Below are 26,276 nucleotides of genomic sequence, written 5' to 3' on the forward strand. Positions count from 1 at the left end.
ACTAGGTCCTCAGTTTAAATTGGAAAGAACCTCTCCGAACAGTTCAGTACCAAAAGAGGTTTCAGACAAGCAGACAGCCTTTCGTGTGACATATTCAACATTTTGCTGGAAAAGGTAATACGAGATGAAAATGTCAAAAGAAATGGCACAATTTACACCAATAGTCACATGTTACTTGCTTATGCTGATGACATAGACATCATGGGACGATCAGTAAAGGAAGTAACTGATACCTTTAGGAAGGTCGAAACAGAATCTGCGAAAGTGGGTCTGGCGGTAAAAGGCGAAAAGACCAAATTGATGATGTCGGCGCGCAAAGCGTCCATAGAGCTCCGACCAACTGTGGAAGTTGGTACCTATAATTTTGAGTTAGTTAAAGACTTCGTCTACCTCGGCACTGCCATAAACACAACAAACAACATCAGTTGTGAAATAAGAGGAAGAATTGTATTGGCCAACAGATGCTCTTATGGTTTAAGTAAGCAATTTAAAAACAAATCCACATCTCGTCAAACAAAAATAACACTAAACAAAACGCTGATACTACCCGTGCTAGTGTATGGCTTCGAAGCATGGGTACTTGCGATATAGCATCGGAATCAGAGATATCTCCAAAAAATTTAAAAGTTGTACGCGAATATCTATAGAGCGGTAACAGATATAGTCTCCAAAATTTGGATGTGTGACGGAAAATGATTTAGAAATAAGTATGCCAAATAATATTCAAATCGGTTTAGATTTGGATATAGTTCCCATATATATTATCGGCCGATTTCATGTATTTGATGTACATATGTCCAATTTCATTAAAATTTGGAATGTGTGACGGAGTTTGGTCTACAAATAAATTTGCTAAATTTTGTTGAAATTGGATACCAGGCGTTTACACCAAACAGTTTGTCTTCAAATACAACTCTGATTTACTAACACATACATACATTTGTCGTTTGTCTCCCAGTTGTCCATCATTTTTTCACAGACAGTAGGGAAGACAAATTTTTGACATTTTTGTAAAAATAAGTGAGATAATAATTGACATGTGTTGAAAACAAAAGAACATGAACAAAAACAAAATATGTGAATGGAAAACAAAAAGAAATCGACGATTTTCATTCAAAATTTTACAACTGTTTTTGCAGTTGTCGGGATGCCTACGTCACACACGCAAGTTGTTGGATTTTGACAATCAATACATGAAGTCAACTGTCCTGTCATTTGTAAACGAAGGATTAAGATTTGGACATTGCTCTCATATATACTTTCAGCCGATTTCATATATATGAAGCACCAAACACGCTATGTATGTCCAATTTCTTTGAAATTTGGAATGTCTGACGCAATTTGGTCTAGAAATAAATTTGCAATTTATATTGAAATCGATTAATTTAATTATTGGTATTGCTTTATAAAGTACCTTTTTCGGGGTAGCGAAGCGCACCGGGTTCAGCGAATTTTTAATAAAATACAAATTTGTTGCTTGCTTCGGTTCCTTTAGTGGCCGACAAATTGTTCTGTTTTGGCAAGTCAGCTGATTGATTGCTTTGCAGGGAAGGTGTCTGTTTACCTTTTACAATTTTCTTGAAAAAGAGAATAAAAACTCCTTACTCTCTGAGAAAGTTCTTGCTGGGAAAGTAACCAGACAGACCTACTGTTGTTAAATGTACTGTACTGTAGCCCTTTACTGTCATTTGTTTTGATAGTTCAATTATTGATCAATCTATTTTGATTGTCGTCCATTATTACGTTATATGTTTCATTTTCGTTTCGTTCCCTTTTGTTGGGCAGCCCTTTAAGAAGGCAATACAAAATAAGAGTTCAGTTGACAAAAATAACCGGCATATCAGAGCGAAAAAAATAGATTTGTGAAATTTTGATAAAATTATTCATTTTTAATAGCCCTATACATACCTTGGCTACTGGTTTATATTTTATAGATAACTGTTACCGCTAATAGGGGTTTCTTATAAAGACTGTCTATGTGATAACGTCAATATGATAATGATTTTCTTGAATGATTTAAAAAAATGTTAAATCACTTCCTAATGACGATTACACAATGGGGGAAGCCAAATGACTATACAAAATCAGAAATATAATTACAAAAACAAAAATAATCAAATAAACCTGGTGATCGGGAAAATGAATTGCGAAATTTTCTGTGACATATTAAAAGTATAGAATCAAAATGAGATAAGTCTAAATCGATTAGATAAGTGGGAAATTGTTTGTTGTTAATATGCCTACGGTAATGCAATTTATATTATATTTATATATTGGGACATGTAGGGCTCATATCTCCGGAAGTATTGCCTTCTCTTGAAAAAAAAAATACAATGTTGTAGTTATGATCATAGCCTGGCCTTTAACTGAATTGAAGGGCAAAAGTGTTGACATTTTGAGGAGGAGGAGGTACCTGAATGAAAAATGGACCATCATAGTCCACCATGGAATCATTTCTTTCGATAGTTATCATGGCAACCATTCATTTTAGTTGGTTACAGTAGGTTTTTTACACCTTTTGGGTCATAATGTCAGGAAAAAAAAATAATATCGGAGCAATCAGAATCACAAAGACTGCCATCGATGAACATTTCGAACATCTCCAACAGCCCGTGATCTGCACTAAAGCGAACATTTTAAAATTTTGTGAGGGAGGTACCAGAACTTGAATTAAGTTGAGAAAGAAAAATGATTCGGAGACAGTCACTCCTTTCCATAGCTATCCTGCTAAATAAGGTCATTAATTACTGCAAATCTTTAATTTTTTGCAATAGAGCATTGTAATTCGGTACAGAAATTTGTATTACTCCTAGGATGTTTGGTAATGAAAATGGGCTATATCGGTCCAAGTTTTGATTTAGTCCTCATAGAACGGTACCCCCGATTTTCGATATTTTGAAGGTTTTAGCCTCATTTACACTCCGAAATGGCTAAAATTTGGGAGTTAGTCTTCGTTAGCGGTACAAAACTTTCCCCTAGAAATTTTTCGGTATAGGTCCAAGCCATAATATAGCCCCCATAGAACGATACCTCCCGCTTTTAGGTATTTTGAAGGTTGTGGCCTCAATAATCCATCAAAATGGCTCAAAATTTGGAATTAAGACTTCGTTGGTGTTATAAAACTTTCCCCTAGAAATTTGTAGGTATATGTCCACACCTTCATTTAGCCCCTATAGAATGGTACCTCCCGATTTTATGTATTTTGAAGGTTGTGGCCTCATTTACACTCCGAAATGGCTGAAATTTGGTAGTTAGTCTTCGTTTGGGAAACAAAACTTTCCCCCAGAAATGTTTCGGTATAGGTCCAGGCCATAATATAGCCTCTATAGAATGGTACCTCCCGATTTTATGTATTTTGAAGGTTGTGGCCTCAATAATCCATCGAAGTGGCTGAAATTTGAAATTTAGACTTCGTTGGTGGTATAAAACTTTCCCCCAGAAATTTTTCGGTACAGGTCCATGCCATCATTTAGCCCATATACAATGGTACCTCCCGATTTTCCGTATTTTAAAGGTTTTGGTCTTCGTTGGTGCTATAGAACTTTCCCGCAGAAATTTGCCAGTTCAGGTTTACGCCTTAATATAGCCCCATAGAATGGTACCTCCCGATTTTCGATAATTTTGAAGGTTGTGGCCACAATAACCCACTGAAATGGCTGAAATTTGGTACGTAGTCTACGTTGGTGGTATAAAACTTTCCCCCAGAAATTTGTCGGTACAGGTACACGCCTACCAGGTGGGAGGCCTATCCACCATATGGCTTTTACGGTAACACCCGAGCAAGTACTGTAACGAAAGCATTCCATTGTGTTGCTGTACCAGACGAATTATTGTCTCCTCATGGAGATGGTCCACTGAAAACATGAGGAGACACCCTGTCGCAGTTCTCAGGGCGGCATTCAGACATTTTTCTATCGAGTTGCACTTATATTCGCGGACCATACTGGCGCCGCATAGCTTATCACAGACTGGCCTATTGCTTTGTAAGAGGTCAACGCAAGCAGGTTAGGGACTTGAATGCCTTGTTTCTACATCTCACTTTGTCACAAATAGCTGTGACATGCGGGGACGATATGAATATGCTGTCGAAAGTGATTCCTAGAATTTTGGGGTAGTTTGTGCTCAGAATTCTTCTAACATCGATCAAAATACTCAACTCTGTTCTCACCTCTGCTGTCCATGTGGTTGTTGTTATTGTAGAAGCTTCTACATTCATGTGTATATCTTCATTTTATTGATTCGACTCTGCCTCCAGCTCCAAGTTCAGAAAGGACGCCACCTGAATAGGATTAGTCCAAAGTGAAAGTGGAGTCAGGTAGTAAGATCGGTCAAATGGAAGTTCAAAGTAAGTCAAGCGCCACCATCACGGTTCTATAACACGGCTTGCCCTTGCTGAGTTCTCGACTAATATGTGTGGAGATGGCGTGCAGCGATGTTGTCCTGCTGTGCTGTTTACGGAACCCATGCTGATGATCGGCAACTGGATAGCAATTTCTAACGCTGGGAAGGACTAATGCCTCAAGGGTCTTTACTGCAGGCGACGCACAATGGTTCAGGAATCGATTTTCCTGGCCAAAAATCAAAATTTTGTTTTGTCAAAGATATTTAATTTCTATATGGGATTCGATAGTAAACATATTGAAACTAAGGAAACCAAAAAATTAGGCCCAAATATTGGAAGGTGTGGGCGTGGCGTGCCCCTAAAGACGAGCATTTTCCCCATTTTTGGGAAATATGTCATTTTTGCACATTTCTGGAGAAAGACGAAGCTATTTCTCTGAAACTAGAACAGTTATTGTGTTCGTTGTTTTTTGTAAGGTAGTAGGATTGTTGCCTTTAAAAATCGTTTTAGTAAATTACCGTAGCGTTTACACAACATGATCTATTTTATTTTTCCTCGGGTACTAAATTTTATGAAATTCCAAATTTAGTGGACTAGAACTTTTGTGGAACAACATGGAACAAAGTTCTGTTTTCACAGAAAGATGCCCGAAAGTCTCCTCTTCCAGCCCATATATACTTTTGTACCCGTCCCGTTCCGTCCGTTTAACACTTTTTTCAATTTATTGAAATTACATGGGTAAAAATGTGTGTTTTTCTATACTGTTTCCATATGAATTACAGTTTTTTGACACAAATTACAACTTTTTTGCGTATATGAGTTTTTATACGAGTTATATACGTTTTATTAAAACCCAAGGAGAATTTTTTTAATTTTTGAAAAAATTTAAATTTTTTCTTAAAATTTTATTTTTATAATTTTTGAAAAAAATTTTTTTTTCGAAATTTTTTCGATTTTTTTTTTTTTAGTTTTTTTAGTAATTATTTTGTTTATTTGTTGGTGTTTGACCATCTTTAATACATAAGAAGATATAAAAACCACAAAAACACTCATATTTTGATGAAAAATAGTTAAAAAACTCAAAAGTTTAACTTTGACCTTGAATTTCTCTGCAACTACCAGACCTGACTTGACTGCTTATAATTCGTCTGAAAGCTGATTGTGTTATCTGTCTAACAAAAAAAGAATTATGAATATATCTCTATCCGTTCAAAAATTACAGAATTTTGACCAGGAAAAAACGATTCTGAACCACTGTGCGACGAACCTTTGCTGTCATCCGTGCCTAGCTTCAGTAGCGGGATCACCATGTCCATTTCCCAGACTTCGGGATCGATGAGGGTGGCTAGCGACAGATTGAGAACTTTAGTGAGAAGCTAAAGTCCCCGCAATGTAACGTAATGAGACGTAATATTCTTCTCTTTGCCCTGTCACTCCCGGGGTGTTCGACAAACTGTCAACTGAAATAATTTGCGTGCTTCTTCGTACCAGTCAGCGTAACGTCGCCTGTGGTCCCGTCTTCCTTCATTCTAGGCTTCGAGGGTGACTTAACCGTTGCCCACAATTCGCTTATTCGAACATCCTCTTAACTTCCAGTCTCAGCTCCCTGAATCCGAATTTAACCGGATCGTCAATTTGACTAACGGTTATATGGTGACCGGCTGCAGCTGTGATAGTTTCGCGGAACATCCGTTCTGCTAGCCGAACATCAGAAGCGCTGGGCAGTTCACGGAAGCGTTGAACTCTCTGAAATTCGACCAATTTGGCCAATTTGACAGTCTGCTGATGGATACAATTATAGGTAGTTGGTGTGATCCAAGAGAAATGACGGGTTGCCATGTGACGTCATTTGACAGACCAGATGACATGATAGTTATGCCTCTGACATTCTCCTCTAATTCTGGTAGGAGCCGAATGCCACCATTCATGGTGAGTATTAAAGTCCCCTGAGACCAGGACTTATAACCTGGAATACAGCTATTTATCCGCGGGATGTATACGTTTAGCAACTCTAACTCGACAGTTCTACACCTGACTGTCACCTCCATACATTCCATGTACTGGTGATTAGAGCCAGACTCAAGCGAGTTAGGTCTCTATTGTGCAGAGTGGTGAAATCCATTATTTCCTCGATCTTACCTCAAAGTCCATTGCGATTAAATTGCAAAAAACAATGCATTTTCAGGTGGTGCATTTTCAACGACAGGTGGTAAATGTTGCGTGTACGATTGCTATTGGGGGAATGCGGAGGAGTGGCTTAATCTTACGACGACGACTCACTGGGGGCTGTGTTCAAGCAACATGTAGCAGCATAGTCCTTGCCATAGTCTCTCGCATGTACAATTGCAGAACAACCCTTTAGATACATCCACTCCCGACATATATTGCATCTCACCGAAGTCTGAGTGTTGTGCTTGCGAATGTGATAAACTGAACACGTCCATATTGGTCATGGGTATTCCTCCGTCCTTTCACGGTCCAAAAGAATCTGGAACAGGCATTCCGGGATATGCTGCTCCCAACACAGAAAAACGATACAAATACAAATATGTGTATACTGAGGTGGCAGCCGCTGGCCGAAACACGGGTGCTGTTTGGTTCCAGGTCAATCCGGTATCGAAGAACCCGTGTGGTGTGGTTCGCACGACAACTTTCGAACAGGATGCTGGGTCGTATCGAACTGTGTATATCGTATTTATTCTGCAAATCTTAGATAAAGTTCGAAGATAAAGTACTTATCAGTCCACACCTTTCGGAACTCCCAGCCCCCCATAAGATCCAAAAATATTCGCGGAAATGATACGTGCGATATCTCTTAAACGAAGCAACCGCTTTGGTCCAAACTGTGGATATTTTATTATTTTGTGCAAACTTGTTTATGTTCGAAAATGGGCTATATCGATCCACTTTCTAGGATACCTCCCTCATAAAAGTTCAACAGTTTTGTTTAAGTTCAGTTTAAGCTCTGTTTGCATATTCTCCTGTTTACAGCGATACTAATATTTCTTGGGCATGTCTATTAGAGTGACCCAAAAAAAAAAAAACATTTTTTATACCCTCCACCATATGGAGGGTATACTAATTAAATTTGTCATTCCGTTCCGAAATATTCGTCGGAGACCCTATAAAGTATAGATATTATTGATCAGCCCAATTCTATGTCGATTTAACCATGTCCGTCCGTCTGTCTGTCTGTTGAAATCAAGATACAGCTCGCAATTTTAAAGATAGAGAGTCAATATTTGGTACAGAAGTTTTTATTAGTTGCAGGATGGTTGGTATTGAAAATGGGATATATCGGTCCACGTTTTGATATAGCCCCCATAGAACGGTACCTCCCGATTTTCGGTATTTTTAAGGTTTTAGCTTCATTATCCAACCAAAATGGCTGAAATTGGGTACGTAGTCTTCTTTAGGGGTATAAAACTTTCCCCCAGAATTTTGTCGGTATCGGTCCATGCCTTCACATAGTCCCCATAGAACGGAACCTCCCGATTTTCGGTATTTTGATGGTTTTAGTTTCATTATCACACCGAAATGGCTGAAATTTGGTACTTAGTCTACGTTAGTGGTATAAAACTTTCCCCCAGAACTTTGTCGGTATCGGCCCATGCCTTCATATAGCCCCCATAGAACGGTACCTCCCGATTTTCGGTATTTTTAAGGTTTTAGCTTCACTATCCTACCAAAATGGCTGAAATTGGGTACGTAGTCTTCTTTAGGGGTATAAAACTTTCCTCCAGAATTTTGTCGGTATCGGTCCATGCCTTCACATAGCCCCCATAGAACGGTACCTCCCGATTTTCGGTGTTTTGAAGGTTTTGGCTTCATTATCATACCGAAATGGCTGAAATTTGGTACTTAGTCAACGTTAGAGGTATAAAACTTTCCCCCAGAACTCTGTCGGTATCGGTCTACGTCTTCATATAGCCCCCATAGAAAGGTACCTCCCGATTGTCCGTATTTTGAAGGTTGTGGCTCCAATATTCCACCAAAATGGCTGAAATTTTGTATTTAGTCTTCAATGTTATATAAAACTGTTCGCCAGAAATATGTCTTTACAGGTCCACGCTTTCATATTGCCCCATTTCTGACTAAAATTCGTCGGTATAGGTCCACGTTTCAATATAGCCCCCATAGAAAGGTACCTCCAGATTTTCGTAATACTGAAGATTCTGACGTCAATATCCCACCGAAATGGCTGAAATTCGTTATTTAGTCTTCCAAGAGTTATAGGTATAGGTCCACGTCTTCCTATATCCCCATAGAAGCGTACTTCTTAATTTTCGGTATTTTTTAAGTTTTAGTCACATTCTCTTACGGAAATATAGGAAATTTAGTATTTTGTCTTCTTTGAGTCTAGAAACTTTCCGTCAGAAATTTGTCGGTATAGATCGACGTTTTGAAATAGCCCCTATAGAACGGTACCTCACATTGTTTTACCGTTCAGTCTTCTTCATACACTTGTATTTTACTTCAATACAAATTGTGGTGGAGGGTATAACAAGTTCGGCCGCCGTTCTTACTTGTTTGTATTTCCTACCCTCCAATTTTTCCATTTGATCCAAAAACCTAATATATGAAATTTTATGGCGATCGGTTAGAATTAGCCCGTGCCAACCTAGCGATCTTTTCTTCCACAGTAATTTGTATGGGACCAAATGCGCATTTTCACCAAAATTCTCTAAATGCCACAAATATGGTCCGATCGATGAAAAAACTTTACCAATTCGTTATTGTGTCTAAAAGACTATTTCTATAAATAATTTTGAAAATAGAATCGGATTTTGATATAGCTCCAATATGCATATTTTGGGGGAAAGAAAAAAGATTTGTTTTGGGTACCTCTAATGTCTATGCTTCCTGATATAATGATCCAAAAGCTCCAATTAAAGTAGTTTGTGTGTGACCAGTTTCAATATTTAAATGGAAAATAGTCATTAATAAGCAAAAGTTGAAATGTTACTGTGCTATTGTAAACTGCACCATTTCTCTTTCCGGAAATTTCAGGTACGAATTCCCCGCTCAAGGAAAATTTGTCTTCCAAGGGTGCTTAACAATTTAACATGAATTTTCATTGCTTTATCTGTATTTCATCAAATAACCCCATATAAACATCGGAAGTGTTTGTCCGAAATCATCAACCTTCTCTGATAAGCAACTGAGGCTTTTATTCTGCTTTTACGATGATGAGTACCTTTTTTTGTTTAGTCACTTCTGAACGATTTCACATTGATAACACGGCAATTTATATCTCCAGAATGATGTGCAAATATATAATTGAAATACTTGAAAAATGTCCAATACGTCTAATCTATTAGATATAAGTTTCGGGCCAATTTTACAAAAGTTTCATCAAATTTGTTTTGATTGGATAGACTCAGTTGTTTTTAATCCCGCAAAGTGTCAAGACTGTTAAGATTTAATATTTAATTTAAAGAACAAAAAAATGGACAATCTAAATACCGTCTACAGTAAAGAGGAGAAAATTTGGAAAGGGCCTATTGCCGTTCCACTTCATAACATTGAACATCATTCGACAGGGAAAATTCTATTTCATCAAATGAGATTGAATCCAAATAATGTAATACAGGTAAGGACACGAGTAGCAGAAAAAAAGAACAAACAAGTAAAAAAGTATCAGTCGGCTTAGTCGACAGAGATATACCCTCAGCCTGTATATATTGAAAAATTTTTTTTCCAAAAAACCTATGTATTTAGGTTTTTTTTAAAAATTTTGGGAATTTAAACCGACATAAATGTTCATTAGGATTAGAGATCAAAAGTCTTGCGGAGGAGATACGAAAAGGTATAGATCTACATTGACCGTTATGAAAGTGGATCTCCAGCCACTACATATGGTGCCATAGGGGGTTTTTACACCCTTCGGGATGTTTGCTCAAGAATTATGGACTTACCCCTGAAAAAACGTTTATCATCGTAATTGAGGCAGCGAATACAAGTTGCTTCAACAAAAATCAAAGTGGTTCGATAGCAGGTCTTAAAGTGAACTTATCCGAAATTTTGTGTGGGAGGTACCGGATGGAGTGGACAAATATAGTCCATATTTGAACCTGATCTATATCTAGTAGATACATTAGGATGTGTAAAGTATGGACCAATTCGGCCACTCCCTTTAAGAGTTACCGTATGAACAAATTTTCCGAACATTTTTGAACTTTTGTGGGGGAGGTACCTGAAGGAGTAAATAAATAAATAAATAAATACATAAATAAATAAATAAATAAATAAATAAATAAATAAATAAATAAATAAATAAATAAATAAATAAATAAATAAATAAATAAATAAATAAATAAATAAATAAATAAATAAATAAATAAATAAATAAATAAATAAATAAATAAATAAATAAATAAATAAATAAATAAATAAATAAATAAATAAATAAATAAATAAAAGTTAACACACTACCGTCGCCCCAAACCACTGTGCCAAGCTATTTCTCTATTACACGTGCCGCATAATCAGCATTTACCATATATTGCGAAACTGCAATACGATATGTTCTCATGGACACTGAACCTGCATTCAGCACTTTCAATATATTGCGAAATTGGAATATGATACCTTCCCACAGACACTCAACCTCAACACGAGTCGCACCGTCAACATATTGCATTTATGGGAAACATATTTGGCAGCATAATTACGGCATCGCTGCCAACAACTGGAGGCTTGAAGCCAAGAACAGCACAAGGCAGAATTCAGTTGGAGTTCGGGAGTGAATCGTGATAGTGTTCCATTTAAACATAATCTACTTAAATTAGTGAAATAGTGTTAAATAATTTTAATTGAAATAAACTAGTGTAAAATCAGAAAATATCTTTTAGTGTCAATTATTACCGTCTGTTGACGGTGTGTTTTTTATTTTTTTAATTTACAAGGACGAGAGTCCTTAACTGGCGCCCGAGCAGCAGGGACCCGCTAAAAACAAGATTAGCGGTATCCTTATATAAAATTATTCACAAAATAAAAAAAATTAAAAAGTTCAATTTTTATGACAGTGTGGAGTGTGGATAAAAAAATCGAAAATCAAAAAAGTGCGGTAAAAGAATATCAAATAAATTTAACCAAGTGAAGGTCCTTGAAAGGAAATAATATACAAATAAATCAATCAAATAAGAAGTGATTTAAATTAAAGAACGGAAGGAAATAAAAGAAAAAATTGGCTTAAAATTAAGACGAAAAAGAAAAATTAAAAGAAAATTATGAAACTTAATAAAAAATAATTAAAAATGGAAATTAAAAAATTTTAAAGAAAAAAGGGAAAAAATGGCAAAGGAAAAATGATAAAAAATTATTAATTGAAAATAAAAAAGAGTTCAAGAATTTAAAAAAAATATGTTTTAACAAAAGCATTAAAATGATTAACCAGTTAATTTTTGGAGATCACCTAGAAAAGGAAAGTTTTATCAAAAAAAAAAGAAATATCCAAAAAAAGAGAAGAAAGAAAAATAAATTTTGCAGTTTAAATGATTATAATGAAGCGACAAAATTAAAAAAGAAACTGGGATAAGACAAAAAAAGAGAAGTATAATTGCAATAGAAAGAAGTATCAAAATTAAGTTATTAAGAAAAATAAGTTTTATTCTTGTAAATAAATTGCTTGTGAAAAGGAATAAAAATACAGTTCTTTTTGAAAAAAAATATCCTAGTGAAAAAATATAACGAACTTACAAAATTACTTGTGAGAAAAATAATAAAACTCATTTGAAAAGTGAAAACTTTCTTGTGAAGAAAGTAATAATAATAAAATTCCTTTGAAAAAAGGAAGAAAAAATAAAGTAGTAACATTGATTGTGAAAGAAAACATAACTCCTTGATGATCCTCATGTAAGTTATTTGTTATTCCATTACTTGCATATTTATGGAAGAATTTAGGCCGGATTGATGTACAAGACGATAAAAATGAATGTGGTCACCGATGCACTCTCCCGTCCAAGAACGGAAGTGAACGCACTCACTGACCCATCGTCGCTCAATAATAATTGTAATAATTATTATAATACTAAGATATTGATATTTTAAAATAAAAAATTTTTACTCACAACAGTAACATGTAGTGGTTCAATTCGCAATTTATTTCTGATCAGCTCTTGGGCTTAGAATTGCAATCTATGAAAAGAAATAAAGTAATTTAATACAGCATGTGGAATCACCGATAAATGTGTTCGAAAATAAAGCAATCCTTCAACATGGGGGTGAGTTTTGAGTATAGTGAAGAGCCGCATAAGGTCTAAAAGAGATTTTTCGTGACTTACTAATATGCTGAAGAAAATTTTAAATCCTAACGTCATAAATTGAATTCAATTCCAGAGTTCTCTATTCCCACTTTACAAGATGTTTATATCAATAATTTGTACAGATTTTCGAGAATGTTACGTTAGCCGATAGAGTATTTAACTTGATAAAACGGGAACATAAAACTTGCCCATCGTAATGCTCGCGAGAATCATTAAGAAATATTATTTTTTAGCTACATATGCAAATTTGAGAATATATTAACCATTATGAGACGTTTAAAATAAATATGTACCAGAAACATCCCTCAAAATCACATATGCAGCCAACTCCAATTCCAAGTTATCCTTGTGAAATACTTCATATTGAACTATTTGATATAGATAAATTTAAATATCTAATTTCTATAGACAAATTTGCTTAACTTGCAATGTTATTGCCAATAAAAGTCAGACATCCAGATATTTAAAAATGAAATTAACTATTGCTGTTCATTATTTTACTGCTCCATGCGGTTCGGTTAGAAATAACGAGAGTGGAGTTTTAACCCTATAGATGAATTAAGAACAAACAAGTATAACCACTTATTCGTATTTTTTACTGGACCTTGTAACCATTTATATGGATTGTGTATTAATGCAATCCACAAATTTATTCTCCTTGAGAACACGAATATTTTAAATGTTTCGTTTCTCCAAATAAAGTTGCATATGTTAAATCGAATTTTTCCACTTAATAGACCTTCGCCATCTTGAAACGGAGTTTGAAACCTAGAACGATTTATCATATTCATAGCTATTGTCGACCGTTTGAACATAGCATTTCTACCTCTGGATGCATATCTTGCATTATGGGTAAGGCGAGTCAATCAAAAAAGGCCGCTAATGATATAAGTGAAGAAATTTTAAGGAGTTATTAATATCATATTTTCGCATCCGATGAATTGATTATCTCGGATTTTTAATCGTTTCATACCTACATTAAAGAATTAGAATGTTTATACAAATTTAAAGGGATGGAATTCACGAATAGAGGAAACAATCACAAACTAGATAAATCAAATTATGTGAAAAAGTACTTCAAAAATATTTTAAAATTCTCATGACAAATTATTAAAGTGAAACATATTGACAGATAGAGAGGTTGCATTCCACGTTAATCGAAATATATCGGTGTCTTTGTAAAGATCTCCCTAGATTGACACCTAAGGAGCGTGTAGCTATAACCGTGGATAGATACCATAATACCATACATTCTGTTACAAAACGAAAACCCGCTGATGTTTTCCTTAATAGAACTGCTAGAATAAATTACCAGGAGATGGCAAACTTTAGAGAACACACATTCGAAGATATTAAGGCTCTTTTACTACACGAACAAGAAATAAGAAACGCCCGAAATAACAAAACTCGCTCGCCCCCTCGCGATTTCACTAATGGAGATGAATTATTCATTTCCAACAAACAAATAAAAAGCAAAGAAAAACCCTTATATAAAAAAGAAACTGTTTCTCAAGATAGAAACATCACTATTATTACACAAAGTGGAAAGAAATTCCACAAATCAGACATTAAAAATGTTTAAACCACAAAAGCGATTACTGGTCAAGAGGTAAGATGGCTCATGCATAGATATCTAGCCCTGGCGGTCTGGGTGCAAATTGTCCAATATTTGTATTCGATCCATCGCATTGGTTCAATTCCAGTTAACTCGGTGGTCCGAGAGGTGGTATTCGAAGTGGTTCAACTCCACCGGGATTCTATGGTTTTAATTGACGGTGAAGGTACTCATGCCATGAGTAGGCTATAGCAATGGCTAAAGGCTATGGCTAAAAGGGATCAACATGGGCCTTCCTATGTCATCTGAGTTCACGCCTGCATTCCGAAAGTAATCGCCAAATATAAAATATTACAACTAAAAGGAACCCATTGGGTCAACAAATATAAAATATTAAAAATAAAAGGAACCCATTGGGTCAACAAATATAAAATACTAAAAATAAAAGGAACCCATTGGGTCAAAAAATACAAAATATCACAAATAAAAGGAACCCATTGGGTCACAAATATAACATATTAAAAATAAAAGGAACCCATTGGGTCGAAAATACAAAATATTACAAATAAAAGGAACCCATTGGGTCACAATACAAAATATTAAATATAAAAGGAACCCATTGGGTCAAAAATACAAAATATTACAAATAAAAGGAACCCATTGGGTCACAAATATAAAATATTAAAAATAAAAGGAACCCATTGGGTCAAAAATACAAAATATTACAAATAAAAGGAACCCATTGGGTCACAATACAAAATATTAAATGTAAAAGGAACCCATTGGGTCAAAAATACAAAATATTACAAATGAAAGGAACCCATTGGGTCACAAATATAAAATATTAAAAATAAAAGGAACCCATTGGGTCAAAAATACAAAATATTACGAACAAAAGGAACCCATTGGGTCACAGATAAAAAAAAACTAAAAGGAACCCAAAGGGTCATAAATAAAAAAAGGAAACCCGTACTAATCATTACTAATTAAAACAAATATCCCACTCCCCTGTTATTTGTTTCATCTAATGGAAACTACACCGTCTCCCCGAACTCCTCTCACTCCATTAAACTAACACTCTACTACTAACCCATTAGAATAAGAAGATTTCGATAATTCTCATTTACAATCCAAATTTGATAAAAATTAAGCAAGTGTAAAAAATTCGGCATTAACATTTGGCATTGTTATTAAATGTTTAGAATAAATAGTTTTAACACTGCATAATTACATAACAGTAATAATTACTACATAATTATTCAATCACTTTCGAAATTTTATAATAATTTGTTACAATTTTGGTTCAATATCTATGAAATAAGAATTATTTTACATTTATAGTCTGCATACAATCTTTTATCATAAACAACTGCTATGTTTTAATACACATGATAGACTTAAGCGACTAGACTATAATTGTTTCTTAGGTTGTGCATCTGCACAAGCATATGTTGTATTTAATCTGGACTTCCCAATCTTGACGATTCGTGATGACTATGGCTAGATGATCAATGGACAATTCAAATTAATTCACAATATCGACTTACAACGCTACGAGAACATATTGAATCGATTGAAGGATGAAAACAACATGATGAACGAAACCAGCGGTATCAAGGATGTTATTAAGTTTCAGCTGGAAAAATTCAAATTCAACTCGACGAACTGAAGGGACCCAAAGTCGAGAGACGCAAACGCTCAATTAACTGGATTGGGTCAGCCTGGAAATGGTTAGCTGGCTCGCCTGATGCTTCAGATTGGGATGAGATTCTGCGAAGTCAGTCTACACTAATTTCTAATAACAATCAGCAATACAAGATAAACTCTGAAATTTCCACAAAAACTCAGGAGATCTTGCGAACTCTTAATGGAGCCGTTACTGCAACAAATGATATCCTGGGACACAACATTCAAGCAAAGTTTTCACAAGAGATACAACACAAGGTGATGATTCTAAAAGATGAAGTAGGTGAATTAGTCTTAGCGTGCCAAATGGCCAAGGCTAAAATTGTAAATAGTAACCTCTTGAACAAAGAAGAGATAAATAAATTAATAGGTGAAATAGAAGTCCTTCCCTACAGCAATTTCATCGAAGCCATCGAATATAGCGAACCTTCTATTTACTCGAATGGCACCCGCCTGCTCTACATATTGTCGATGCCAAAGGTAGAGGAAACCAAATTCAATCACCTGATTGTACGAGCAGTTTTCAAAAAGGGTCAAAAAGTGGATTTGGGTTATAAAACGATACTTATGAACAAGGACGAAACATATGGTATCAAGGACAAATGCCTTCGTCTAAGCACTGCCATGGTATGTAAAAAGGACATGCTTGATCTGTTGTCAGAGGAAGATTGCCTGCCAAGACTTTTGAAGGGTGGCCAAACAGCTTGCCGCTATATAACTAGTTCAGAATCGAAGGTTGAACTACTTAAGGAGGACACATTATTTTTGGACAACTTTAACGGTAGCATTTGGTCCAACAAGACGTCTCGCCACCTCGATGGCTCCTTCATTCTACAAATGGAAAACGAATCCTTGACGATCAACAATAAAATGTATTGGAGTATTACCAGTTCTGGAATGCAAGTTCTCCCACCTGTGTTAGCCACCATCACGAATAAAAGCTTGTCTGTAAACCTTAATCTCATTCACGAAATGGCTTCAACGAATATACGGCTTTTGGGTTACCTAAAGGAGAAAACGACATGGTTCATGACGACAGGATCATTGGGCCTGTTCCTACTAATGGGTCTAATTCTAATAATCTGGAGGAAATTGACATCAAAGAAAAAACTTCCTAAACTTAACCTGTCAATACTACAACAAAATACGCCCTCACATCCTGATCTGCGGACGCAGATTTTTAGGGGGGGAAGAGTTAACACACTACCGTCGCCCCAAACCACTGTGCCAAGCTATTTCTCTATTACACGTGCCGCATAATCAGCATTTACCATATATTGCGAAACTGCAATACGATATGTTCTCATGGACACTGAACCTGCATTCAGCACTTTCAATATATTGCGAAATTGGAATATGATACCTTCCCACAGACACTCAACCTCAACACGAGTCGCACCGTCAACATATTGCATTTATGGGAAACATATTTGGCAGCATAATTACGGCATCGCTGCCAACAACTGGAGGCTTGAAGCCAAGAACAGCACAAGGCAGAATTCAGTTGGAGTTCGGGAGTGAATCGTGATAGTGTTCCATTTAAACATAATCTACTTAAATTAGTGAAATAGTGTTAAATAATTTTAATTGAAATAAACTAGTGTAAAATCAGAAAATATCTTTTAGTGTCAATTATTACCGTCTGTTGACGGTGTGTTTTTTATTTTTTTAATTTACAAGGACGAGAGTCCTTAACTTAAATAAATAAATAAATAAATAAATAAATAAATAAATAAATAAATAAATAAATAAATAAATAAATAAATAAATAAATAAATAAATAAATAAATAAATAAATAAATAAATAAATAAATAAATAATTCTGCTTTTACGATGATGAGTACCTTTTTTTGTTTAGTCACTTCTGAACGATTTCACATTGATAACACGGCAATTTATATCTCCAGAATGATGTGCAAATATATAATTGAAATACTTGAAAAATGTCCAATACGTCTAATCTATTAGATATAAGTTTCGGGCCAATTTTACAAAAGTTTCATCAAATTTGTTTTGATTGGATAGACTCAGTTGTTTTTAATCCCGCAAAGTGTCAAGACTGTTAAGATTTAATATTTAATTTAAAGAACAAAAAAATGGACAATCTAAATACCGTCTACAGTAAAGAGGAGAAAATTTGGAAAGGGCCTATTGCCGTTCCACTTCATAACATTGAACATCATTCGACAGGGAAAATTCTATTTCATCAAATGAGATTGAATCCAAATAATGTAATACAGGTAAGGACACGAGTAGCAGAAAAAAAGAACAAACAAGTAAAAAAGTATCAGTCGGCTTAGTCGACAGAGATATACCCTCAGCCTGTATATATTGAAAAATTTTTTTTCCAAAAAACCTATGTATTTAGGTTTTTTTTAAAAATTTTGGGAATTTAAACCGACATAAATGTTCATTAGGATTAGAGATCAAAAGTCTTGCGGAGGAGATACGAAAAGGTATAGATCTACATTGACCGTTATGAAAGTGGATCTCCAGCCACTACATATGGTGCCATAGGGGGTTTTTACACCCTTCGGGATGTTTGCTCAAGAATTATGGACTTACCCCTGAAAAAACGTTTATCATCGTAATTGAGGCAGCGAATACAAGTTGCTTCAACAAAAATCAAAGTGGTTCGATAGCAGGTCTTAAAGTGAACTTATCCGAAATTTTGTGTGGGAGGTACCGGATGGAGTGGACAAATATAGTCCATATTTGAACCTGATCTATATCTAGTAGATACATTAGGATGTGTAAAGTATGGACCAATTCGGCCACTCCCTTTAAGAGTTACCGTATGAACAAATTTTCCGAACATTTTTGAACTTTTGTGGGGGAGGTACCTGAAGGAGTAAATAAATAAATAAATAAATACATAAATAAATAAATAAATAAATAAATAAATAAATAAATAAATAAATAAATAAATAAATAAATAAATAAATAAATAAATAAATAAATAAATAAATAAATAAATAAATAAATAAATAAATAAATAAATAAATAAATAAATAAATAAATAAATAAATAAATAAATAAATAAATAAATAAATAAATAAATAAATAAATAAATAAATAAATAAATAAATAAATAAATAAATAAATAAATAAATAAATAAATAAATAAATAAATAAATAAATAAATAAATAAATAAATAAATAAATAAATAAATAAATAAATAAATAAATAAATAAATAAATAAATAAATAAATAAATAAATAAATAAATAAATAAATAAATAAATAAATAAATAAATAAATAAATAAATAAATAAATAAATAAATAAATAAATAAATAAATAAATAAATAAATAAATAAATAAATAAATAAATAAATAAATAAATAAATAAATAAATAAATAAATAAATAAATAAATAAATAAATAAATAAATAAATAAATAAATAAATAAATAAATAAATAAATAAATAAATAAATAAATAAATAAATAAATAAATAAATAAATAAATAAATAAATAAATAAATAAATAAATAAATAAATAAATAAATAAATAAATAAATAAATAAATAAATAAATAAATAAATAAATAAATAAATAAATAAATAAATAAATAAATAAATAAATAAATAAATAAATAAATAAATAAATAAATAAATAAATAAATAAATAAATATATAAATAAATATATAAATAAATAAATAAATAATAAAGGTGTATAACGATTTAGTATTCAAACCTGATCTATACCTGGAAGTAATACGAGATCATATGTAATCTTATGACTCCCATTGAGAGGTTTCGTGTAAAAATGTGTGATTTGTGAGTGAGGTACCGGAAGGAGTGGTCCGATATGACCTATCTTCCAACCTAAACTAAGTTCGGACAATAATACTATATCAAAAATTTGAACCAAATCGGTTGATCCGTTCGAGAGTTAGAGTTATAGAAGATCATCTTAAGGGGTCTTCTATACATAAAAGAAGACCTAAAGGGGTCTTCTATATATAGAAGACCTCATAAACCAGACTTCTTTACATGGAAGACCTCCGAAAGGGGTCTCTAGAATTCCTAACGTTGTCTACTATACGTAGAAGACCTTCTAAAGGCGTCTTCTATACGTAAAAGACCTCCTAAAGTAGTCTTCTTTACGTAGAATACCTCTTAAAAGGGTCTTCTATACATAGAAGACCTCTTAAAAGGGTCTCCTATACATAGAAGACCTCTTAAAAGGGTCTTCAATACATAGAAGACCTCTTAAAAGGGTCTTCTATACATAGGAGACCTCTTAAAAGGGTCTTCTATACATAGGAGACCTCCTAAAGATATCTTCTTAGCATGGAAGACCTCCGAGGGGGGGGTCTTCTATATATAAAAGACCTCCTAAAGGAGTCTTCTATGCATAGAATACCTCTTAAAAGAGTCTTCTATACATAGAACACCTCTTTAAAGGTTTCTTCTGTACATAGAAGACTTCCTAAAGGGGTCTTCTATACATAGAAAACCATCTAAAGGGGTCTTTTATACATAGAAAACCTCCTAAAGGGGTCTTCTGTACATAGAGGACAATCTAAAGGGGTCTTCTATACATAGAAGGCCTCTTTAAAGGGTCTTCTATACATAGAAGACCACTTTAAAGGGTCTTCTATACATATAAGATGGAAGACCTCCTAAAGGGGTCTCCTATACATAGAAGACGACCTAAATGGGTCTTCTATACATAGAAGACGACCTAAATGGATAGAGATAGAGAGTCAATATTTGGTACAGAAGTTTTTATTAGTTGCAGGATGGTTGGTATTGAAAATGGGATATATCGGTCCACGTTTTGATATAGCCCCCATAGAACGGTACCTCCCGATTTTCGGTATTTTGAAGGTTTTAGTTTCATTATCACTCCGAAATGGCTGAAATTTGGTACTTAGTCTACGTTAGTGGTATAAAACTTTCCCCCAACAACTTTGTCGGTATCGGTCCATGCCTTCATGTAGGCCTCATAGAACGGTACCTCCCGATTTTCGGTATTTGTAAGATTTTAGCTTCATTATCCTACCAAAATGGCTGAATTTGGGTACGTAGTCTTCTTTAGGGGTATAACACTTTCCCCCAGAATGTTGTCGGTATAGGCCCATGCCTTCACATAGCCCCCATAGAACGGTACCTCCCGATTTTCGGTATTTTGAAGGTTTTAGCTTCATTATCATACCGAAATGGCTGAAATTTGGTACTTAGTCTATGTTAGAGGTATAAAACTTTCCCCTAGAACTTTGTCGGTATCGGTCCACGTCTTCATATAGCCCCCATAGAAAGGTACCTCCCGATTTTCCGTATTTTGAAGATTGTGGCTCCAATATTCCACCAAAATGGCTGAAATTTTGTATTTAGTCTTCAATGTTATATAAAACTGTTCGCCAGAAATATGTCTTTACAGGTCCACGCTTTCATATTGCCCCATTTCTGACTAAAATTCGTCGGTATAGGTCCACGTTTCAATATAGCCCCCATAGAAAGGTACCTCCCGATTTTCGTAATACTGAAGCGATTTTCGTAATACTGAAGATTCTGACGTCAATATCCCACCGAAATGGCTGAAATTCGTTATTTAGTCTTCCAAGAGTTATAGGTATAGGTCCACGTCTTCCTATATCCCCATAGAAGCGTACTTCTTAATTTTCGGTATTTTTTAAGTTTTAGTCACATTCTCTTACGGAAATATAGGAAATTTAGTATTTTGTCTTCTTTGAGTCTAGAAACTTTCCGTCAGAAATTTGTCGGTATAGATCGACGTTTTGAAATAGCCCCTATAGAACGGTACCTCACATTGTTTTACCGAAATTGCTGAAATTTAGTATTAAGTCTTCTTCATACACTTGTATTTTACTTCAATACAAATTGTGGTGGAGGGTATAACAAGTTCGGCCGCCGTTCTTACTTGTTTGTATTTCCTACCCTCCAATTTTTCCATTTGATCCAAAAACCTAATATATGAAATTTTATGGCGATCGGTTAAAATTAGCCCGTGCCAACCTAGCGATCTTTTCTTCCACAGTAATTTGTATGGGACCAAATGCGCATTTTCACAAAAATTCTCTAAATGCCACAAATATGGTCCGATCGATGAAAAAACTTTACCAATTCGTTATTGTGTCTAAAAGACTATTTCTATAAATAATTTTGAAAATAGAATCGGATTTTGATATAGCTCCAATATGCATATTTTGGGGGAAAGAAAAAAGATTTGTTTTGGGTCCCTCTAATGTCTATGCTTCCTGATATAATGATCCAAAAGCTCCAATTAAAGTAGTTTGTGTGTGACCAGTTTCAATATTTAAATGGAAAATAGTCATTAATAAGCAAAAGTTGAAATGTTACTGTGCTATTGTAAACTGCACCATTTCTCTTTCCGGAAATTTCAGGTACGAATTCCCCGCTCAAGGAAAATTTGTCTTCCAAGGGTGCTTAACAATTTAACATGAATTTTCATTGCTTTATCTGTATTTCATCAAATAACCCCATATAAACATCGGAAGTGTTTGTCCGAAATCATCAACCTTCTCTGATAAGCAACTGAGGCTTTTATTCTGCTTTTACGATGATGAGTACCTTTTTTTGTTTAGTCACTTCTGAACGATTTCACATTGATAACACGGCAATTTATATCTCCAGAATGATGTGCAAATATATAATTGAAATACTTGAAAAATGTCCAATACGTCTAATCTATTAGATATAAGTTTCGGGCCAATTTTACGAAAGTTTCATCAAATTTGTTTTGATTGGATAGACTCAGTTGTTTTTAATCCCGCAAAGTGTCAAGACTGTTAAGATTTAATATTTAATTTAAAGAACAACAAAATGGACAATCTAAATACCGTCTACAGTAAAGAGGAGAAAATTTGGAAAGGGCCTATTGCCGTTCCACTTCATAACATTGAACATCATTCGACGGGGAAAATTCTATTTCATCAAATGAGATTGAATCCAAATAATGTAATACAGGTAAGGACACGAGTAGCAGAAAAAAAGAACAAACAAGTAAAAAAGTATCAGTCGGCTTAGTCGACAGAGATATACCCTCAGCGTGTATATATTGAAATTTTTTTTTTCCAAAAAACCTATGTATTTAGGTTTTTTTTAAAAATTTTGGGAATTTAAACCGACATAAATGTTCATTAGGATTAGAGATCAAAAGTCTTGCGGAGGAGATACGAAAAGGTATAGATCTACATTGACCGTTATGAAAGTGGATCTCCAGCCACTACATATGGTGCCATAGGGGGTTTTTACACCCTTCGGGATGTTTGCTCAAGAATTATGGACTTACCCCTGAAAAAACGTTTATCATCGTAATTGAGGCAGCGAATACAAGTTGCTTCAACAAAAATCAAAGTGGTTCGATAGCAGGTCTTAAAGTGAACTTATCCGAAATTTTGTGTGGGAGGTACCGGATGGAGTGGACAAATATAGTCCATATTTGAACCTGATCTATATCTAGTAGATACATTAGGATGTGTAAAGTATGGACCAATTCGGCCACTCCCTTTAAGAGTTACCGTATGAACAAATTTTCCGAACATTTTTGAACTTTTGTGGGGGAGGTACCTGAAGGAGTAAATAAATAAATAAATAAATAAATAAATAAATAAATAAATAAATAAATAAATAAATAAATAAATAAATAAATAAATAAATAAATAAATAAATAAATAAATAAATAAATAAATAAATAAATAAATAAATAAATAAATAAATAAATAAATAAATAAATAAATAAATAAATAAATAAATAAATAAATAAATAAATAAATAAATAAATAAATAAATAAATAAATAAATAAATAAATAAATAAATAAATAAATAAATAAATAAATAAATAAATAAATAAATAAATAAATAAATAAATAAATAAATAAATAAATAAATAAATAAATAAATAAATAAATAAATAAATAAGTAAATAAATAAGTAAATAAATAAGTAAATAAATAAGTAAATAAATAAATAAATAAATAAATAAATAAATTAAAAAAATAAATAAATAAATAAATAAATAAATAAATAAATAAATAAATAAATAAATAAATAAATAAATAAATAAATAAATAAATAAATAAATAAATAAATAAATAAATAAATAAATAAATAAATAAATAAATAAATAAATAAATAAATAAATAAATAAATAAATAAATAAATAAATAAATAAATAAATAAATAAATAAATAAATAAATAAATAAATAAATAAATAAATAAATAAATAAATAAATAAATAAATAAATAAATAAATAAATAAATAAATAAATAAATAAATAAATAAATAAATAAATAAATAAATAAATAAATAAATAAATAAATAAATAAATAAATAAATAAATAAATAAATAAATAAATAAATAAATAAATAAATAAATAAATAAATAAATAAATAAATAAATAAATAAATAAATAAATAAATAAATAAATAAATAAATAAATAAATAAATAAATAAATAAATAAATAAATAAATAAATAAATAAATAAATAAATAAATAAATAAATAAATAAATAAATAAATAAATAAATAAATAAATAAATAAATAAATAAATAAATAAATAAATAAATAAATAAATAAATAAATAAATAAATAAATAAATAAATAAATAAATAAATAAATAAATAAATAAATAAATAAATAAATAAATAAATAAATAAATAAATAAATAAATAAATAAATAAATAAATAAATAAATAAATAAATAAATAAATAAATAAATAAATAAATAAATAAATAAATAAATAAATAAATAAATAAATAAATAAATAAATAAATAAATAAATAAATAAATAAATAAATAAATAAATAAATAAATAAATAAATAAATAAATAAATAAATAAATAAATAAATAAATAAATAAATAAATAAATAAATAAATAAATAAATAAATAAATAAATAAATAAATAAATAAATAAATAAATAAATAAATAAATAAATAAATAAATAAATAAATAAATAAATAAATAAATAAATAAATAAATAAATAAATAAATAAATAAATAAATAAATAAATAAATAAATAAATAAATAAATAAATAAATAAATAAATAAATAAATAAATAAATAAATAAATAAATAAATAAATAAATAAATAAATAAATAAATAAATAAATAAATAAATAAATAAATAAATAAATAAATAAAGAAAGAAAGAAAGAAAGAAAGAAAGAAAGAAAGAAAGAAAGAAAGAAAGAAATAACAAATAAATAAATAAATAACAAACCTATATATATAAAATAGAAAAATGTTTGTATGTTTGTTTGTTTGTGTGTTTGTTTGTTTGAAATTTATAGACTCAAAAACCGCTGAACCGATCTTGCTGAAATTTTCAGGGTATATTACTACATCGCCTGAAAGTAACATAGGCTATAAAAAGTTTCGAAATTCCGCTCTGATCCGGAGATATAGCATAAGAATCGGAGGTACCTTCAAAAAATTTAAACTTTGTATGCAAATATCTATAGAACGGTTACAGATACAGACTCCAAATTTGAAATGTGTGATGGATTTTAGCCTAAAAATAAATGTGCCAAAATATATCGAAATCGGTCCAGATTTGGATATAGCTCCCATATATATTTTCGCCCGATTTCAAGTATTTGCTGTACCAAACACACTACAAATGTCCGATTTCAATGACATTTGGAATGTGTGATAGAATTGGCCTATAACTAAATGCGCCAAAATATATCGAAATCGGTTCAGTTTTGGATATAACTCCCATATGGATTTTCGTACGATTTTAAGTATTTGTTGTACTAAACACGCTATATATGCCCGATTCCAATGAAATTTGGAATGTGTGACGGAATTCGGCCTATCACTAAATGTGCCAAAATATATCGTAATCGGTTCAGATTTGGATATAGCTCCCATATATATTTTCGTCCTATTTCAAGTATTGGATGCATCAAAAACGCTATATATGTCCGGTTTCAATGAAATTTATAATGTGTGACGAAATTTTAACTATAAATAAATGTGCCAAAATATATCGAAATCGGTTCATATTTGGATATAGCTCCCATATATAGTTTTGACCGATTTGAGGTATTTGATGCACAAACACGCTATATGAGCCCGATTTCAGTGAAATTTGGAATGTGTGACGGAATCTATATGTATAAAATTGAAATTTGTTTGTACGTTGGTTGGTTTGTTTGTGCCTTATAGACTCGAAAACCGCTGAAGAGTTCTTACTGAAATTTTTAGGAATGAATATAATGAATGGAATGAAAATAGGCTATATCATTTTTTGAAATTTCGCATTGATCTGGAGATATAACATCAAAACCGGAGGTAACTCCAAAAATTTAGATTTTGTATGCAAATATCTTTAGAACTGTTACAGATAAAATCTCCAAATTTTGTTTGTGTGACGGAATTTGATGCAGAAATAAATTTACCAAATAATATTCAAATCGGTTC

The 26,276-nt window shown here is 32.1% G+C and overlaps 1 protein-coding gene across 2 annotated transcripts in view; it reads left to right on the plus strand.

Moving 5' to 3' along the window:
- Positions 1-2,116: 2,116 nt before the first annotated feature.
- The window catches only part of LOC141387762 (uncharacterized), a 39,670-nt gene continuing 15,510 nt past the window's right edge, over positions 2,117-26,276 (plus strand). Inside the window, exon 1 of one of the 2 annotated variants that reach the window (XM_073957941.1) lies at positions 2,117-2,245. In XM_073957941.1, the coding sequence (XP_073814042.1) occupies positions 2,237-2,245 (9 nt within the window). In that variant the 5' untranslated portion in view covers positions 2,117-2,236. Of the gene's footprint in view, positions 2,246-22,423; positions 22,808-26,276 lie in introns of those variants that run through there. The other variant, XM_073957940.1, reaches the window with a different exon arrangement.

Source organism: Musca autumnalis, unplaced genomic scaffold, assembly GCF_047663935.1.
Source record: "Musca autumnalis isolate F117 unplaced genomic scaffold, ASM4766393v1 scaffold_5, whole genome shotgun sequence".
NCBI classification, from domain to species: domain Eukaryota; kingdom Metazoa; phylum Arthropoda; class Insecta; order Diptera; family Muscidae; genus Musca; species Musca autumnalis.